The following is a 21,865-nucleotide window of genomic DNA, read 5'->3' as shown; positions in this document are numbered from 1 at the left end:
CCGTCGCGCAGTTCCACTGTTGTTTATATGCAGTTTGCTCTAGTAGTAGAGTGTTCGTAGTGCTTATCGTGTTTACTCCGTCTCTTTAAATATTTGGACATTACAATTAAAGACATAACATTTGTTATAGTAATTTTTAAGTAACTTTGAATTATATTAAACTGTATAATTTTATCGATAATAAACAATATTTTTTCATGTTAAATTTTTTTTTAAATTTTTATCATCATTTTGATATTTTATCCAAACACGTATACACTGTACTTACAGTGTGTATGTATATTTCGAAAGTTGCAGCACCCCCACGAGTTCAAGCCACGAGTCGCCACTGCTTCTGACCTCACTGACTCATCATTAACTTACCGATTTCGAGTTCCATCCTTGTTACGCGAAGTCTTCAGTGGTGGTTTTGCATTATATTTCCGATTCCAACAAAGTTAGAATTGGCATATAGTGCAATAAAGATTTTTATGATGTCATTAAAAGTATGTTTTATTATTATTATTTATTTTATTTTATTTTTTTTAAGAAATTTAAAAATGTATTCATCCCCAGTGGTGAAAAATAAATAAGTGCAAATAGGTATTCAAGTCTGATCATTTTTTACTTTCTGAATAAAAACAAAATAGCTTGTGACATCTTATATGTAAACAGAAATGGCCTTCTCAAGAATTTCTAGAAACTGAATATTTAAGTGTTTATTTTCGCAATGCTAAGGCGAAAGTTCTTTATCACAGTCCTTTATTTCCTTTGCGAGATATGACAATAGTCCCTTAATGACGTAGGGTCTGTGACCGCCAGAGAGGCATATATTTCTGTAGTTTATGTCAATGCGTTTCCGATCGATGATAGAAGGTTTACCTTCAGGGAACAGACACATGCAAATACATCTGATGCAACAGTCTCACGACGTCTGTGCTAAGGGTATAGATCGTCTAATACCGGTGATGGCGAATCGTTTCTCGCAAGCGTGCCAAAAATAAGAAAAAATTTTCCCGATCATGCCACTGTATAGCAATTTATCTAGTGCATATGTAAGTCTGTAAACTTCTTTTAATTCATCCAATAAATTAGAAGTATCAGTTCTTTAATTTTCTAGCACTTCTTTTGCAATTGTCCGAGGCAAACATATTTTACTTCGAGTACAGCAGCAAATATAACATGGCTCGAAGCATCGCTAGAACGAGGGATGGAAACATTTGAAGATTCATTTATTTGTGCTTCTAAATGCTTAGTAGAATTTAGAAGCACAAATAAATAAACCCTCTAACGTAGTTTATTTCATAAATGGAGTAGACTGATATTTATCTAACTTTTGGTAGGCAGCATGGGTTAAAGGAAGGTCATGTTTTAGCAATTTATTCATGTTTTATAACAATGTTACGGCCTTGGATAAAGGGAATGGATACACTATGGTAATGTTGGATTTTTCTAAGGCATTTGATAGGATACAACACGAAAGCCTGTTGCATAAACTGGAGAATATGGGATTGGAATATAAACTCTTGACATGGATCATGGGATTGGAATATAAACTCTTGACATGGATCATGGGATGGTTGACAGACAGATATCAAAGTGTTATACAGTGGGTGTGAATCTTCCAGATTTAAGGTGAACAGTGGTGTAACTCAGGATTCAGTCCTTGAGCCATTATTGCTCAATCTATACATTAATGACATCAGGCATGATCCAACATTGCATGTACAATTGTTTACTGATGATGCGAAGATAGGCAGGGCAATCAGGGATACTACTGATATTTAGCAATAGCAAAATGATTTGAATAGGCTGGAAATTTGGGCAAACGAAAATGGCTATCAGTTTAATATTATGCAGTTTGGCCTGATTAGAGTTCCAGCGGCATATTTTATTAGCGGGGATACTACAAGAAACCTGATGAGACTAGGGATCTCAGCGTGTTGGTGGTTAGGAATTTAAAATTCAAAGGTCACATAGCAAAAGTTGCAAATACAACTCAGAGGATAATTGCGATGTTGAAGCGAACCTTGATATGTAAGGATAAGGAAGTGGTTTTGCCTCTTTGTAAGGCTTCGATAAGACCACACCTAGATGATTATTGTGCACAGATTTGGTCTCCCAGGTTCCAAGGGGAATAAAGATGCTGTGGAAAGGGTGTTGATGATATTCAACCGGTTTTCTACCCACTACAGGGTGAAGACCTCTCCCATTGCGGGTGGGTTGGGTCTACTACCCCCCATGGTGATCCAGATCATCTTGGGAGAGTGTTTATTCACTTATGTGAATGAATGTATGAAAGTGAAAGACAATCACAAACATCCATGCCTAGGCGTGATTCGAACTTTCAGCCTCTTGGCTGGAGAGCGGATACGCTAACCACACGGCCAACCAGGCCGGCAAAGAAGAGTTACAAAGATTATATCTGGATTATGGGATTTAGACTACGAGGACAGATTGCGAGTATGTGGATTGCAGACTCTGGTTAACAGGAGAAAGAGGGGCGATATGATAGAGGTCTATAAACTTTTGAGTGGGTGTTATAGGATTTTAACTGATGAGTCCTTGACTCCCTGGAGGTCTTAGATAATAATAATAATAATAATAATCTTCCTCTTTATAGCGCTTGATTTCTTTTTTCTTACTTTTTTTTTTATCCCGCTTGGTGCAGAGTCCGCTATGATTATACGACTGTGGAAACACCCCAACCCACTTGTGGCGGCGTCTGGCGTTAGGGGGGCGGGACAGTTTTTTTTATGACTGTAGATATGTTCACGGGGCAGGTTTGCCTGTTTTTGGGGACGAAAACCCCGCGTTTCCGGGTGGAAACCCCCCCCCCCCTCACCTTCGTATGAGACCCGCTAACTCACCTTTACTCGAAAGAGGCCAGATAAAGGTTTCTCACATCTTAGACGGGAATCGAATCCGGGTCTTTCCGACCAAAGGGCTTCGTCTATACCGACTGAGCTACAGAGGCTCCATTTTTCTGCAGATATGCATTTCAAAAAGGTAATTGTTTACGAGTCATATTTTTACACTTTTTAACAGTACTAGCGTATGTAACATGCTTACAGCTCAAACAATATAGACCAAAAAATCCTCTATGCTTACTCCATGCAACATGTTTAGTTCTCGTAAGCAGGGTGATGGGCTTTCTCCGATTCTCTTCAATTTAGTGCTGGAAAAAGTAATTAGATGTACACAGCAAGTGGTGGGTGGAGTTGACATGGGGGGGGGGTGCAAGTCAGGATTCTTGGCTACTCGGACGACCTGAACGTCATGGCGCGTCAACGGAACGACGCAGTGGCATTGGTTACTGCCACAGAGGAAGCTGCAGAAGATGTTGGCCTGAAAGATAAATGCCGAGAAGATAAAGTACCTTTTTATGAGTCGCCATGCTGTTCAAGATCTAGAGGGAGCTTCTCAGTTTGAGAGGGTGACGGAATTTAGGTACCTGGGCTCTATCATGACTGAAGACAACAAAATTGAAGCTGATGTCCAGAGTCGGGTGAATGCCGCGAATGTAGCCTACTACCATGTGCGTCCCCTTTTTGCCTCGCGTATACTGTCTTAAACTACAAAGGTGAGACTGTAAGACTTTGATCAGGCCTGTTCTCCTCTACGGTGCTGAAGCGTGGACTCTCACGGTGAAGCAAGCCGACCACCTGAGAGTATTCGAGAACAAGACCGTCTACCATGACCGTCTACCATGACCACCCCTCTATGGAGGGGTGGTCATGGTAGACGGAGTCTGGAGGAGGCGGTCTAATGTGCAACTTGGCAGACGTCTTGATGGAGCTGCGAGCCTGGCGTCTTCAGTGACTGGGGCACCTGCATCATATGGGCCCCGAAAGGACTGTGAGACAAGTGTGGGAGGCCGTCAGGGAGATCGAGAAGGAAATGGGCGGATCAGGAGGAGGAGGAGAACCTGCAGGTTGTTGGGCTGGAGACCGAAACGTGGCGGATAGTCGCAGAGGACCGTACCCAGCGGCGTCACGTGATGCTTGAGGCCAAAAGTCCCACCGGGCTGATAGCGCCTAGATAAGTTAAGTAAGTCAAGCAATATGAATAAAAAACCACCGTTTACTGTATGTAACATGTTTAGAATTTATTTATGAATTCTTATATTTATACTAGGGATTCTTCCCCCCTGGCGTCTACGGCGCCCCCCCCCCGAGTTCCGGGCTGGTGAGCCGGTTCTCCATTGTTTTGAAACGTCCAACAAATTGTTGTCTCATGAAGGCAAACACATTGTTGGACGTTTCAAAACAATGAAGAGACAATAAACGTGACATAAAAACGTTTCAATTTTCGGCTTATCTTTTTATATACGTACGTATATAGAATATATATATATATATATATATATTTATTTATTTATTTATAAATTTATTTATAAATTCTAAACATGTTACATACAGTCTAAACAATTCTAAATGTCTGAACAAAAATTCTTGTATGTGCACACTACTTCTGTAAATAAAAAAGTCGCTTTATTACATAATTACTGACGTGAAGCCAGTAATTATGTAACAAAAGCAGCACGCCAGCGGTTAAGGACTGAAGTTATTTTAATTACGGTATGCGTTTCCAAGAATGGAAGGTCACGAACGAGTTCAACAGACCATTCACATTAAAGTGCATTTGAAAGGTTGTACTGAATTTATTTAAAATTGTGGTAAACAGTCAGTTTACGTAAAAGATGAATAAATCTGAGTACATCTACATTCCCGGACTGTGCAAATAGAACTATGGAAGTTCTGAGTATGCTCAGAACTTCCATAACTCAGAACTGGATAGCTACCCAATTTCTAAGTTGAAATATCGAGTTTTGCATATGATAAAGTTCTTCATTTATAATGATGGCCGTACTTCATCATTGTGAGTACGACAGTACTCACAATGATGCTACAATTTTCGTTATTACGATCCAAATTTAGCTATTTACTTGAAGTGTTATATGTCTTTAACCCTGCGGAGGTCGCGTTCGAAAAAAATTGCAGCGTAGGTCGCGTGTATCTGAGAGATACATTCATTACTAGTATGTACTAAAATGCGATAAAACTTTAAAAAAAAACACTGCAAATATAATACATGATGGTTTATTTATTTTCAGTTACAATCTAGAAATTATTGAACAAAGAAACAAAGAAAAAACGACAACTAAACCAATAGTATACTAACATCGGAGGTCGGTATCTCTCAGATACAATTTACTATGAAACACGCCTTTACATACAACACGTGTTAAACCAAAACTGACAGCATAAACAGTGGAATATCACTCTTAATATATGCACGCGCAGCTACTCATGACCTCCAAGCTACACACTGAATTATGTAAGAATATAGTAAACAATTTGTATCTGTCAGATCAGCCGAAACCTCCGCAGGGTTAAAAATTTTCGAACTCTTATCGCAAGCTTATGAAGAAAGAGCGTTCGCTAATTTTTATTATTATTTTTTTTTATTATTACTTCTCCTGTCAAAGGATGTGAAAATGCGGTAGCAACAAGGTCCGTCTCCCATGCACATTAGTTAGTGTTCCTTCTTGACTTTCTAGTAGTGCAATAAATTCCATACTTCTCAAAACCAGTAGCAAATACGCAAAATAGTAAATCTGAATGAAAAGATCTCGAAAAGGTGCATGGAAAATTCAACTTGATTACTAACGTAACCGCATCAAAGTAAATAACAGACCGCATGTATTCCTGTGCTGATGTCGTTTATGCTTAATGGTCTTAAAGCATTATGTAAGAAATATGAGATCATTTCCTCGGTTTATTGCGAATAATTAATATAATGCGCATAGCTGTCACATCGTATGGGAAACTAACCGTCTTCTCCTTTCATTCTTATTCAGTAACAAGACTATTTTTTATCTGCATTTCCCTCCGTCTGGCTTCCATCGCACGCAAGTCCCTTGAAAACGTTTTTTTTCACGCGTGCTCTAAGGTTTTTCCCCCTCTTGTACATCTTCTTTACGGTTCATTCTTTACTTGCTGTCAGTATACCAGAATTTTCGCATTTCTCACCACTGGTGCAGTGGGAGAGTGAAAATGCCCGGGAAGAATGTAAGAAATGAGACTTTTTACAGGAAATGACAGTAAGTAAAGAATTGGTGGCATGGGAAGGCGTGAGATTTACTGCATGAAAAATGCAGTAAATTACAGTGTGATTTTTCACGATTTGGAGTTCGGTTAACATCCTTTTTCTCTGGATTTCTTGATAATGGCTTTAAGAATGTACAGTTCTTAGGACACGAACATAAAGCTTTTAAGTACCAAAATGCATAAAGCGAAGTATGCACGTTATTTATATACTCTCTCACTACCTTTCCAGCTAGGTATTCAAGCATATTATTATTATTATGTGACGCCTCCAGGGTGTCCAAAGACTCATCGAGGGAGAGTGTGCCAACAGCATTTCCAACTACTAACCGCGCTCAAATTTGCTTAACTTTTTGCGTGAGCCATTAGTAGCAGAGGCGCTACCAATCGACCAACCTTTGCTGGCAAATACGTTGAAGAGAAACACTAAATTCTTATGCCAAGTAATCCAGTACTAAGATGCCCAGTAGACAGAGATCTCAAGTATTAAAATAAGAAAAATTTCAAAGATCTACAATGACTTTCTATTCCGGAAAAGGTATATACTTTGTCAAGAAAACAAAGTATATACGTTTGGGAACTGATTTATAGGCAAATTCAAATGTAGACTGCATTTGAGGCATTCCGAAATCCCCCTTAAGAGAGAACGAAAAAACAATATATTCGCTCGATACAGATTTTAGGATACATTCGCTGCATTGACAAATAAAACTTTCCCGCAATGCTGTCTTAGGCGGGTAAATCAATTCTCTTCGATGTCATACCTGCTCATCGATGTGTGAGAAAAAGTGGCAGCATTTACAGGGTTTATTTCTCTTATTTTTTTAAATGAAGAAAGAAAGAAGCACTTGACTAGGATCTATAATTCTAGCTTGAAATGCATTTGAAATAATATATTATAAAGCTTTCACAATGTGTGGAAACTTTAAATGGCATGATTTGTACTTAGGGTGAAACACAAGAGAACCGGCGAAGTAGTAGGTAAGCATCAAAGGTAAAGTTGCTCCAAGAATAAATCTTCACATGGTGACGCTAAACTACCATGTGCAGATTCATTCCAGCTTCTAAATTTTATCTTTGTAGCGTCACTAACCTCTGGACGTGTCTACTGGCTCCACTTCGCCATGTTTACATCATACGGCTCTATCAAGTTTAGTTTCGGATAGCCAGCCAATGACCAATGCCTTCTTGCCATATTTTTCATATGCTAAGTAAACGATGGCGTGACACGAAACAATTTTAAATTATCTTATGATCTAATTTTTAATAATACGCAGCTGGATAAACATCCTCACATTAGTTAGCTGTTATTAGTCAGGGAAACAAATAAATTCGAGTAAACCTAAATCTAAAATTTTGGATTGAATTTAAGCAATCAAGTAGTTTACAATTTATAAAAATCAACTTTCATTTAGTGTGTTTCTCTGATGTAATTAATTCATAATAGTAATAAAAGTTACTCGAAATGCTAATAAGAGAATTGTTCAGTAATTTCTCTTTCTTTTTCTTCAGAGTTTAACTTCACTAATTTGGTGAGCATGCTTTTAAGTATGACCATTTTCTAAATACTACGAGCTGATTTGGCGGTTTGTTATGGATACCAGTCCTAATCCTGAGCAAACCTTACTTATTCCTCAGTGGAATTATCTTAATTATGTATAAAGCACGTTAAAAAAGGAAGTGCTTTCATCCTGTTACTTTAAAAAAAAAAAAAAAAAAGGAAAAAAAAAAGGATTGCATCAGCTTTTTGCGATGTTCTGTGAAATGACCACGTAATGAAAAATTAAATAGAAACGCTTATAGAGATAACAAAGGATAATAGAGGTTGGCAATTCTCTCATCTTAAAGCGTAATGGGAAAGGCATATAGAGGATAAGCAATCTAGAGATTTGAACTGTTGGCGAGACTAAGTGGCTACAAAAAGAAGGAAATTTTTTATTACAAGTCTGTTCAAAGCTCTTACCATTAATTCGACAGACCAAAACCGTACAAAATAAACAGCCTATACAGAACAATTAATAAGATGGGAAAAATCTGGATTAAATGTTCATACATTAGCAATGGAAGGATGGGTATAAAGAAGTAAATGGAGAAAGAAGAAAAGGGCTTCCATTTGGTAGCTAATTAAAATTAACTAATCACTACACATATGATAATAGGAGGAAATTTGTTGGCTGTTAGCAATATGTAGAGTATATCATGTCCATAAAGTGCGTGTTTGTTCTCTGACAGGTTTACGTATTAAGGAAAAACAAAATTCAAAAAGGAAATGCCTGCCGCCTCACATATTACGAGAAATTTGGATTAATTTGAGGGAAAAAGCAAGAACGAATGGAGAAATATGTAATAATTTTCTGAAACGTTTGGAAATTACATAAAAAATATATATTAAAAATTAAAAACAAGCACACAGCCAAGGAGACAAAAGGAATAAATATTTCCAGCCTTATGGATTTAAATAATAAAAAAAAAGAGTAAAAAATGAAGCAAACAACTTAAAATATTACGCATGCAGAACTAAACATTATTTCCTTATGTATACTAAAATTGTTTCAGACGACGCCTCACAGATATTCATAGCAATAGGTTCTATGTCTATTATTGAGAGAGGTTTGAGCTGTCGTTGGACAGGGATCGTTTCACCCCCACCCCCACTGTTATTTTGTTATTTAGTTTTTTTTCTATTAGGTTTGCTATTCGAAGCTACAAACGTCGAAGATTTAGTAATAAAATAAGTAAGACGGACGTGACGTCATACCGTCGTGTTCCCATGACAACAGCAAGTTCTGCTTGCTTTTACCAGATGACAGGGTATAAGTGTGTGTTGTCAATAAATGACGTTGGAAAAAGTTGATATTTCAGGGCTCGTGATACACTAACTAGAAACTTCCATATCAAAATATAATACAATTTTGGAGTTAATTAAATATTCAATGTGCCATATAATATGTCATTTAAATAAAACCGAGGAACTAAATTTACAGAAATTTAGTTCGCGTAGTTTGACAACCTGGCAGATGTTATAACAATAATAAAACGTTTCAAGCCCTATAATTTCAGTGTTAATTCTAACGCATTTCAAGTCGCTGTTTTAAAACGTTACGTAAGTAACTAAACTAAAGATTTAGGGTTTATATGTCACTTGAAGTGATTTCATTTCTTATTTGCGAAAACAATATCGCATGTAATATCCCTGTAGCGAATTTTAATAGACCTAGATAGACAAAACAAAAAAAAAAAAAAAAAAAAAATATGCCTGTGAAGACAATAGAAACTGGAACTTTAGATCTGAAATCGAGATGACCTCACTGTTATTATCTAGGGTTTTATCTACAGTTAAAAGCACATTCGTTTGTTTAGTCGACAGTTATTTTGAATTTAAGAAAAGCAGTCGGAATTTGATACTTATCTTGGTAGGAGGGGAACTGTTTCGTGAGTAACATTTCATCTAGAGTTATGCGCGACATACCATTCCAGGTTGCATTACAGCTTCATATCCGCGATTTCGAAAACATTTATACTGCGTGGTCATTAAAATACAGTTAAAACAGATTCTACTCAAGCCAGGCGACATTGAAGAAACCGCTACGTTTAATTAACTGTTCCAGAATATACCACCACTTACGGACCAAAGTGTACCGAATGAAATATTCAAATTACTGCATAACAAATTTCTGCCATTCCCATTATGTAATAAATGTTCGCTGGGAGTACCGTTGTCGTTTTAACGGAATTAGTTCATCTTAAATAACAGATTTATTTTTGAGTTTACGACTTGGTTTCTGCCTTATAATGTTCATCGTTTTAGTAATGACTTTAAAACAAAGCATTCTGTTAAGATAGTTTTGAGGTTAATATTGAAATGATCGTTCGTTTCTGAGTCGTCAGCAAATTAATTTGAACTGCAGGCAATGTTTCCCTTTGTCAAGTGCAGCAGGATGGCGCTACCAACCATCGCCATAATGCTGAACGATGTAGATATTATAATAAGTATTACGTGAGACCTTATCCCCCAGGCGATACTTCCTTTATTTTCTTGTGCATCCCTAACATTAATATGCTTGATCAGTAGCGGAGAAAAATGAAAATTACAAAGTTCATAGCTGTTTTACATGTTCTGGAAATGTATGCTAAAGAACAGGATGTCCTTTTTTGCTTGGGTGCTTTATTCCATGTTAATTTGCCTAATTTTTTATTTTTATTTTTATATGGAATTATGCAATTGCTAGCGAGGAGTAAGGCAACTTTAACAGCTCTACATATGTCAAAAAAGAATGAGGAAAGAACATTATCTATTGTTCTGCTGAAAAATATACGATGACGTACTATCTTACAATGATATCACGTGACACAACACATACCTGTTCGGAAACACCAGCTTCGTGCAGTCTCTTGGATTCCATTGGAGCTTTCATCCATTGATGTTTCAAACTAAGCAGGCGAGGAATCACTCGCGTCTCTTCTCCGCAACGGATATCCGGGTGAGCATCCAGGATAACGCGAAGCAGTGTGGTTCCACTTCGAGGCATTCCGCCAATAAATACCAGTGGCATGTTTCGGTCGTAAGAATATTTTTTGGAAGAGTGACCCGTGATGTATTGCTGAAAAAGAAAAAGCTTTAGGACATTTCCAAAGAAATGGGATTGAGTTTAAAAAAAACTACTTTTTTATTTCATCAATAGAAGATAACGTTTTAAAGGCTAAGTAATGAGAGGATGTTTTGTTGGGTTCGTGCTCTGAAACAAGAAAATTAGAAAATAAAGCATTACTGAACAGTGAAACGCAATAATGTGAATGTCAGACAATGATAAATGGCCTAACATATGGGCATTACGTACTCCCAAATAAGAAAGTTATAATATCGCTCTGTTTGTTGTTTCTTAATCAGTGTGTTAAAAAAAAAATCTCCATATTCATTACATAGCTTCCTTTTATCATAAGGGATTTTGTTACGATGCAAATCTTTTGATTTTTTAGGAACTTCTTCCCCCACCAACTTAAGTCTCGAAGATAGACTGATTTCATTGTCAGCTGAAATGGTTCACTATGGACTCGCTTTTGAATAGGATAAAACACAACAATAACTGAACTCTTTCAAAATTGCAGAAGTGATTTAAATTAGGTGCTTTGGAACAGTATACTTCGTTGTAATATTATATTCTCTATGTTGTTCAAAATCATCGTTGCTGCATTGAAGTAGAAGGCAAAAAATAAACAAAAAATTATAATTTGTGAAAATGTTAAATTTAATTTAAAAAATTCCTTTATTACACAAAAGCGGAATGTACATTATATCACAGTCATACTCTCATAATAGAAATATTCCATCATTTAATCACAATAAAATTTTTCTAACGGCTCATAATCATCATGGTTAAACAATTGGATTAACCATGATGATTTCTGGAAGAAACAACTTTAGGAATACTTATTTCTTGTCAAATTCTCCACGCCCCCCACCTCCAACACAAATGGCGAGGGAACTACTGTAATACGTTGACGACTTACTTCTACGTCTTTCCTAATCTTTAACTAGTATATGTGCGTTCAATAGTAACAAGTGCATGTCGCTTTATCTCCTTTTGCAGGCAGCTTATTGTGTTAAAGAAGGGATGTTACTAAAACCTATTGAATAGTTTACTTTAGGTAGTAAGTTGACTTTCTTTTTAGAGGTCGGCAAGTTCTAGTGCTAAAGCTCTTAGCACATAAAATAACAATGGAGCACTTCTGTAATATTTTCCTCATTTTTTTTGGTGTCTTTCTTCATTTTTTGATGTTGATCTTCCTGGAGCTTTAGGTTCTCACTAATTTTCCTGCCTTCCGGCCTTTGTACGACTTCAACACACGGCCTTTGTTTAAACTGTCCGGTCGAGCAAAAATCGTTCAGGTGTTGAGATTCTAAATCGTTTTTGTTTACCTGCTGCTTTATCCTGTGGCTACATACAAACAGAAAATGCCTTTCAGTGTATGGGCGTTGATGCTGGTCAGAAAAGAAAAAAAAAAAAACGGGCTGTTCGCTCCTCCTTTTATAATACTCTTTTCATTTCCCTCCTTCTCCCAGGGCCAATTATAATCTCGTTGCCATTCCTTGCCGGCGGATGTTATTAATGAAATATCCTGGCATCGCTGTTACTATTTTTATACGTAGCAGGAAATTGAAGCTCAGATTTCTGTTTACGGTGAAGGAGAGGAATCTGGTGCTGCCTTTTCACCTCACGGCTCGTAACTGTGTCAAACGTAAGAAAACTATAAGATTGGTCTGTTTTACAGACCAACTATATGTCACTTTAAAAAAAACTTAAAAATTGATTTCAAAGTCTAGTCTCTTTCGATAAAGGTGAGTTAGCCGGTCTCATACGGAGGTAGGGGGGGGTTCACCCGGAAACTCGGGTGTTTCGTCCCCTAGAATGGCAAACCGGCCTCATGATCATGAATATACATCCCAGTCATATGCCGGTCCCGAGCCCGGATAAAATTGGGGGGAGGGACTGGGGAAAGCAATGGTGAACTACCCTATAAAAATCTCACCAGGAATACTTTGTGAGCAATGCCTACAAGGTCATCTAAGGTCGCAAACGACTGAAAGGGAAAATCAGGTAAATATTTCTGCTTCTACTGCTAAAACAGTAACAATACGAACACTCCGATCTTTTTTTTTAAATCATAACAGAAATCAATTACTAGATTATAAGCATTTAATATAATAGATATATTATTTACAAATATTTAAAAAAACTAAGTATGATAGTTGCATTTCTATTTTGAAAGTTTTTTTTTTTCTAACAAAAGCTGACGTCTTTCTAGATATAGCTTCTTCCCCTTCCCATAAGTCCCACTTTTTGGAATATACTGGGTGTTCGGGATAAATTTGACAGTTTCGTAAGGAAAAAGAAAATCTTCTTTGTATCTATTAAATTTAATGAATTGACAAAAAAACATTACAGGCAGAGTTAATTACAATACTATCAACAAGATTTACTCAAAATAACCACCATTAGCATCGATCACAGCTTCAATTCTGCTTCGGAACCTCGAACAAGCTGATGCTACAGTCTCCCTGGGAAGGGCCGCAAAAACTGTTTTAATTTTATCCATTAACTGGGCTTTTGTATTACTGGAAGTGCGATTGGTGTCTTTTTCAACTGCGCCCCATACAAAATAATCCATGGGGTTAAGGTCTGGGGAGTTTGGAGGCCAAACATTTGGACTGGTGAAGTCGTAGAAATTTTCAGACAACCATTTTTGACTTTTCCCAGAGGTGTGGCAAGGGGCCGAATCCTGCTGCCATACATACGGCCTACCATTGGCTACCCTTGTTATCCAGGGCTTGACTACAGTTAGCAACTCCACGAACAAAGCCCGAATTCCAATGCCAGGGTTCTTCAACACCTGTTCCTGCAGATTTGCGAGGAATTCTGCTGTACGAACGCAATCAGATCGTCTGCTAGGGATCTTTCTTCTTGCTACATCCTCGTAGTCACCATTGCAAGTCTCTAGTTCATGCCTGATTGTTTTTACTGTATTCAGGGAGCATTGGGCAGCAGTCGTAATATCCTTATTTTTATGGCGGGCACGAATCATCATGATACAAGTTATTCTCTTCCATGATTCAGGTCGGTTCCAGCTATCCATCCTTTCTGACATCTTGTATATGAATGAAGAAGGGTCCAAACTTTTAAATGAAGAGAAGTGTGTGTTAATACATGTAACTTACGGAAAAATATAATTAATTATAAATATGTCAAATTTATCCCGAACACCCTGTATATATATATATATATATATATATATATATATATATATATATATATATATATATATCTCCGGTAAGTCACATCTTCTCGAACATTAATGTGAACTTACTGCTAAAGTGTGACATTATTTAAAGATGACCTCCATAAGAAAGAAGCGCTAAGTAATTGAGCCAAACTTAGATTTTTCCAAGAAACGTACACGCATATTTTATGCAATGATAATTTAATAAAGACTACGTGTAAAATAAATAAACAAACAAACAACGCGTTATTCATGCGAAGAAAAAACCGGTTTGGGGCTAAATTCGCCGAATCAACTGAATGTCTGTGAATTAAGTTCGTGTAAACACACACAGAGACATTTTTTAAGCTTAAAATAAACAGTTAAAAGAAGGGCATAAAAATATATTTTTTTTTTATGCCCAAGCTCAAATCTACCAATCAGCTTGTTATTTTAATATTTTTTCGCTGTCTCCTTTTATCTTTAGGATATCCTACGAACGAAGCCGAATCCACATACAACTTCGAACGTCTTTTCTACTGATGTTGCTATTGTAGTTTTGCAAACAAATAATATAAAAAAGTTGTATAATATAAAGACAAAGTACCATTATTCAAGGTAAAGGATGAAAATAAATAGCGTTGTTTATACAAAATAAAAAAAGAAAAATGCGATCTGAATTGCGAAACAGCGGATAAAACGAATCCATATATATCACTGAAAGTTGTGATTTCCCTGGAGGCTCAACTGTGCATGAGAGATCAAAAGCTTACAGCTTGACAGAGAGCAGAAACCCATATTGATAAAAAGGAGACTGAATAGCATCAGACTAGTTTTTCTTTCTGTGTCACACTTATCTGCCTGTTCGCGACTTTTCTTTTCTTTTTTTTATAAAAAAAATGCTTTACTTCATTTCAATTTATTTATTGAAATGAAAATTTATTCAATTTTCTGTGCACTTTTTTATAAATACCCTACTATGGTTAATCGCCAGTATATGGTACTATCTGATAAAGGAACTGCACCCAACTTCATTGGCCAGCATCATGAACCACCGTAGGCAAGACATCTTTCCTCCCTAATGGTTTACTTTAGTACTTCTTGATTTGCCACCCTGATCTTGCCACTGCTAACTTTCAAATAGAATATTACATGCACCAAAATAAAACAATAAAAATTGTTTATTTCTTGTTAGTTTCATGCGTCCAATATCTTGCTGTGATGTTGCTGTTCCTAAGTAGAAATAACATCTCTCCACTCAAGCTAAGCACGATCCCTCAAAGCAAACCAACAAAACTTTAAAAAATATATATACCATTTTATTTTTATTGAAAGCGAAACTTTTACACGGAAAGCTGAGCAAAATTTGAGATGAGGATTCCAGTGTCGGTGACGTGATGTTTTCACGTCGAACGCCTGTGCAGTTCAAAGTATCAGCGAGGCCATCAGTGGTGTCTATTATAAACTCGTAGAATTACACAAAAGACCACAAAACGGAGAACTTCAGAATACTTGAATTTCAACTAAACTCAATGTAGCACTTCAAGGTCTTCTTACATATTTATGATCTTTATGAAAGGAAATAAAGGATTTCCAGAGCTAATCGACCATCCCTTTCAATAAACAGTGATTTCAAAGTTTCCAAATATTTCGTAATGTCTTCCCTTATTTATTATGAATATATAATTGCATACATTACTTTTTTTGTCCATCTATTATCCTTCATTCTTTCTATACGATTTTTTTCATTCTTCTTTTCGTTTCCTGATCCAACCTCTGCTTCCCTTTTGGCTGCATTTTAAATTTCTCTAATTTATGTCTTCCTAATTCTATTTAATACTTTTAAGTATTCAAGCGCTTTTTTTTGTATGAAGTACTCGATGCTAATTTTTTTGGTGAAAGGAAGTTTAAAATTTCTGCTGCCACCCGATGCTAAAGTTATAATTGAGACGTTTTTAATAATAAAAGGTCCTTCATTACTGTAATAAAATTACTACAGTAATGAAGGATATTTAACAATATTTAGGAAAGTTTTTTGTATTATTTTTTGATTATATGCCGAACTTTTATTTTAAAGTTCGACAAAATTATCATCCTCAATCAGCGTAATCTAAACTTATGTAATACCAAATTTTATGTTTTGTTTTTATTACTATAATTTACATAGTGTATGTTTAATGCATGTAATTTGTATTCTATTTTGCAAAAATATTACCTATTTTTACTATTTTTAATGTGAATATTACCTATTCACAACCATCTGTAACAAATTGGTATTGGGCTAATAAACGTTATTATTATTATCATCATAAAACAAAGTTTAGATATCTGTTGCTTTTAAATTTCGTTCATAAAATAAACAATTACGCGTGACAGCAAAAGCTGTATTTTCCCCTTTTTAATAATAAAGGTAATTTAAGTTATTGCTAGTTTGAGGTCTTTCAGTACCTCACTCATGTCGATACAAAATCGATTGTGGAGCAAAGGAAACCACGAAACGATATATATCGACCATGGTTATACAGGGTGTCCCAAAATTCACGCAAGAAGTAATTTTGATAGAAAACACAAGTTTTTAATTAAAAATTGTAATTTCTTATTGATTCATAAAGTATACAGTATAGGGTTATGCATGGAATAGCATATCGGGTAAAGGGCCTCCACGGCTTTGCTGGCACATACGCACTCTTTTGTCGAAATTTTCCATGACCGTTTTGCATAAATGTGGCTGAATTTCGTTGATACAGCGCTAAATTTCCTCCTCCTTCAAGGCGTGGGTGGTCTTGGGCTTGTTGGCATAAACCTTAGGCTTCAAAAAACCCCAAAGAAAAAAGTCCAACGACATTAAGTCACATGATCTGGGCGGCCAATTCTGATCACCAAAACGGGAAATTACACGACCAGGAAATGACTCATGCAGTAATTGAATTGTTTCTCGGGCTGTATGGCATGTGGCACTGTCTTGTTGAAACCACATGTTGTCCACATCCATATCTTGCAATTTAGGCACAAAAAACTGGAAAGTAAAATAGTATCATGTCGCGATAGCGAGCACCATTAACTGTTATTGCCTTACCAGCCGCATTTTCGAAGAAGAATGGACCGATGATGCCTCCAGCCCAAAATCCGCACCAAATAGTGACACGTTGTGGATGCATTTGTTTCTCGACAATCACTCGTGGATTTTCTGAACCCCAAATGCGACAATTTTGTCGATTAACGAAGCCATCAAGATGAAAATGAGCCTCATCGCTGAAGATGATTTTGTTCGAAAAATAAGCATCCACTTGTTGTTCCATAATCCATTCAAGCGTTGTTCTTTCGTGTAGCGCTCCATTTTTAATAACCCTGAACTGTCAGCTGTCACGCTGTCTTTTTTTTCTCGTTGGCAACACTTTACTGCACAAATGGCGCTAAATTTAAATCTTGCGTGAATTTTGGGACACCCTGTAGTAATGGTAATTTAAAGAATGATATTTTGTTGTAGTTTCAAAATCAAAGTTTTACCCGTAGACATAGTATTACAATTGTTGTCTTTGATATCATAGATCCCAGGTATTCGCAGAAGTGATACTTTGCTATATCTTTTTTATATGTTTAAAAATTGGAAAGTTTATAATTATTTTAAAATATTTAATTATTTTTTAATAATCAGGTTAAACCGTGTCAGTAAAAAGAAAACGAAGAGATTGCAAACTGACAGATAATTTGAAAAAAGAGTATCCATTTATTAAGGAGTATGAACAGGAGGGATATGTTTCATGTACAATCTGTTTGGGGGGAACTTTTCTGTGACCTCCGGAGGAAAGCGAGATATCACAAAGCATTTAGCTTCTGATAAGCATAAGAAAGCTCTACAGGCAGCTTCTTCATCTGTAAAGATGACCAATTTTCTCCGTCAAACTGAATTTGGGATGAAAGAAAGAGAATTAGCGATTGCAAAGGCTGTGTTTTCTTTTCATACCATATATCACAATCAAACGTTTAGATCTATGGACTGTACATTCAAATTGATCCGCAAATTATTCGACAGCAAATTCACATGTGCAAGAACAAAAGCAGAAGCTATCATCAAGAATGTATTAGCACCACATGCATTGAAAGAGCTTGGTAAAGAATTACAAAATATAAACTTTATATTTGTGTTTTCTGATGCATCAAACTATAAAGATGTAAACGTTTTCCTCCTATCATTCGTTACTTTGACTCAAAAAGTGGTGTGAAGAATAAGATTATTGATTTTGTGTCCCTAACTGGGAAAATGCAGAACTTATCAGCCTATCTTAACTGTTCTGGAAAAAAAAACAATTTATCTAAGAAGATTGTTGCATATTGTGCTGATAATACAAATACCAATTTTAGTGGTGTAGCTAGAAAGGGTATTAACAATGTCTTCGCTATATTGAACAGAAGTTTAGAGCAAAGTATTATTGGAGTAGGTTGTGCAGCTCATATAGTTCACAATGCCATTCAAACTGCTGCAGATCTTTTACCACTAGACAGAGTCTGTTGTAACAAAAATGTATAGCCATTTTTACATTTACACTGTGAGAGTAGAATCTTTGAAAGAACTCTGTGAAGAAGCAGAATTTGAATATCACAAAATACTAGGCTACAGTAAAACTAGATGGCTAGCCTTAATGCCTGTGATTGAGAGGATTCTGGAATTATATAGTACATTGAAATATAGGGATAAGAAATATAGTCATATTTCTTATCCCTTGATAAGTGTCCAAGAATAATTGAACTCTTTTTCAATGATAATATCTCTCAGTTGTTGCTAACATTTCTTCATAGTCGGCATCAGTCTTTGAGGCAGTAGTCAGAAACATTGAAGGAAATGATTGTACAATAATGGAAGTCTCAGACGAACTCGATATGCTAAAAGCAAAACACAAAGAACGTCTCGAATCAAACTACGTCATTATTCGCATAAGAAGAGATTTAAGAATTTTAGAAGATGATGGAAGCATAAAAAAATTGTTTATTTCTCATGTTAAAACTTTTTACAGTAACTGTTTGGAATATTTGGACATGTGGTCATCCCAGTTCCTGGAAATTAAGACATTTAAATGGGTGAACCTTAAAAATAGGATATTATGGCATGATTTTGAGGCATCGTTGGAGTATATAGATTCTAATTTAGGAAAAAAAATCATCATGGAATATATGAAAATGACCTTTTTGATGAGGTTTCCTGTTTAAAGAAATATATAATTGATTCAAAAATTGAACAATGGAAGGAGAAAAAAACTCCTACAGGAGATAGATGGATTGAGATATTTGCGGTTTTTTTTTTTTTTTTTTTTTTTTTTTGAGAAACGAAAGTGCCGGTAATATATAAAAAAAAAAAAAAAAACAGTGGAATTTGCCCTTTGCTTACCTGGGACAAATGCTGTTATAGAAAGAGTATTTTCAGTTGTGAATAAATTATGGACTGCAGAGAAAACACAATTAAAACTTGAGATAAAGGCCATTCGTATTGTGAAATATAATATGGTTGATTCCTGTGAAGATTTTATGGGTGAAATATCAGAGGATGATGAATTATTGAAAAGAATTCATCATTACTGAGAATTTAAATAAAAGTTTCTTGATAGTTTAGCAGTAACAATATTATTAATTAGCAATAATAACAAGAATGAAAGCAGAATATTTTATTGAAAAGGTATGATTATGTTTCTGTTGGGATAAGAAGGAATACAGCAATTTTAGAATATACGACTGGAGGGAAGGCAAACCTGCAAAGCAGGAAACAAAAGTTATGCAACCAGTGGAACGTGTCCAGCATTGGTCCTTGGATAATTTGGTCACTATATACTAAGTACCGTTCAAAATAAAATACATAAAAAAATATCGTTGCTTTTTAGTGTGTGGAGATATTCAGAGGAAATGTAGACTATGTATGAATTCATTTGAAACTATCCGGAATCATGATTGGAATAGCGCACAAACTACTTAAATAACAAATTTTGCTTTCCTAAGATAAAATCTTGTTTCTTTAAAGTAACGACTAGAATGTCTTATGTGCAGTTATTGAGATAATTAGACTGACGATGATTTTTCAATTAATATACTTCGTTGCATTTAAAATAAGGTGGCTTTAGAGTATCGAAAGTAAATACCAGACAATAACTTATATTTATATTACTAATCCTTTCCCTTCCAAAAAAATAATAAATAAATAAAATGAAAAATTGGCAATTGGTGCAAAAACTGTAGAAGAGAAGTTGGGAACCTTTCTGCAAGCAGTGCGTTGGAGAGAGGGGGGGGGGGGGTAAGCAGTATTGTCGGGAACCTCCAGATCTGATTAACGAAGATATAAAATCCAAGTCAGCAGAGAACTTTGAATCTTTATTTTAAAAATACCCATGCATTATTGGAAAATATTAACTTCAGTTATACATTTGAAGTATAGCATAAGAATTATATGCTAAATGTATTATATAATGAAAAAAAAATCACTTTCGTGGAATACCATGATTTGAAACAGTTAAATATAATACATATGTTTATTAGAGCGATATTTGACAAAAAAAATTGCACACATGCTCTCCAAATGTGAGTCTCTACTCTTCTCTCACTCGACATCCTTTCATTTGGACTCCTGAGGTTTTCTCCGCTTCTAAAATTCTTTTTTGTGAGGATTTCAGCAGAAACATTGTTAAGCACTGCATCAGTACAGTGCACATCAATCGTAAACACCTGTTTCAGCACGCATGCGCGTAAACAGCGAATCATTTGCAGTCATTTCTGTTTTCAAAAATGGAATTAAAACTTAACATCGTGTCATCAGGACGAGGCCGTTATGATCGAGTTATCTTCCCGTTTCGTAAATATAAAGGACGTCCCTTCACAGAACATAATTGTCAGTTTAATCAAAACAGGGTTTTTAAAGGCCAGAAAATATGAGGGAGAGAGAGAAGAGATAATTGTACTTACAACATCTAACCTAACACTGTCTTCGTGATAAAGGAAAAACTGCATGTACGCACTCCAATTGTAGACAGATTTAATGGACGTGTATATAGTATCGCTAACAGAGCATCCGGATGGCTATTTTCAAAAAACGTTACTCGTATTGTTTTTCCTTATTTTCTTTTTATTTATTGGAAAAATATGACTAATGTACAAGTATGCAAACGATCCGAAACAATCAGTATGTTGTGCAACAGCATTCTTGGATAGCGACGATCTTGGTTATCAACACTTGAATCTAGATTTTCTTTTAATATAATGTACTAGAAAGTATGGCTTTCATTGGACAACTTTCAAAATGGTTAAAAGTGGTCGGATTAAAACCAAACTCGAATTGACTCCGCAAGTGTTAGTGGATCGTAAGTTATTACCATCAATCACTTAGAAGTGTTTTACCACTGAAGCCAAAATCGAGACAGCCGAACAAATTTTAGAAACGATCCCACATACAAAGTTCAGCAAAAATCTATCGGCCTTCTTGTTGCAATTTTATGCACGTTGGCCTACGAAAGGAATGGGTAGTACGAATTTTGAGAAGCATACCTAATAACTGTTAGAACTTTTAATGTCCAAATATGTACGACAAGTTTTTGAACTATGTGGGTTAATGTGGGTGCTTTAGAGGAAATGAAAAAATATAAAACCTTCTCGGATCTTACGTAAGAGAATATGGAGAACTTGATGAGAGTGCAACTAAATCTGCGTGCAATGATTTCATAATTCAGCAAACTAAATTCATCTTCCTCTTTCAAACTTTAATATATTCACGAATCTTTTCTTCAACAGGGTTACATGAATATAAAGTGCAGATTAAGGATTTTTCTTCGCAATACCAAAAGACTAAATTTCTACCTTACGATATTGAAAATCGCATTAACGAAAAAAAAAAAAAAACTTTTGCTTAAGAACAATTATTTTTCTTGACTAAAAACTATATTTGGCTCTTTTTTGCAGACTTTTTTACGAGTACATCTAGTTTGTAGAAAGATTTATTTTCGAATTTCCATAACAAATTTGTTAGTCGCTCTTAACAGGTTATTGTA

General features: G+C 35.7%; 1 protein-coding gene across 2 annotated transcripts in view; it reads right to left on the bottom strand.

The window, feature by feature from the left end:
* LOC150097912 (protein-tyrosine sulfotransferase 1-like) overlaps window positions 1-21,865 on the bottom strand; it is a 252,976-nt gene that overhangs the window by 91,182 nt on the left and 139,929 nt on the right. For both annotated transcript variants that reach the window (XM_090406110.1, XM_090406112.1), the window contains exon 2: window positions 10,451-10,690. In XM_090406110.1, coding sequence (XP_090262236.1) covers window positions 10,451-10,690 — 240 coding nt within the window. The remainder of the gene's footprint in view (window positions 1-10,450; window positions 10,691-21,865) is intronic.

The sequence above is a fragment of the Typopeltis vanoorti genome, chromosome 16, assembly GCF_054136105.1.
Source record: "Typopeltis vanoorti isolate ZY-2024b chromosome 16, IOZ_Tvanoo_1.0, whole genome shotgun sequence".
Lineage (NCBI taxonomy): Eukaryota > Metazoa > Arthropoda > Arachnida > Uropygi > Thelyphonidae > Typopeltis > Typopeltis vanoorti.
The sequence above is the reverse complement of the archived record's forward strand: the minus strand, read 5'-3'. Positions and strand labels throughout refer to the sequence as shown.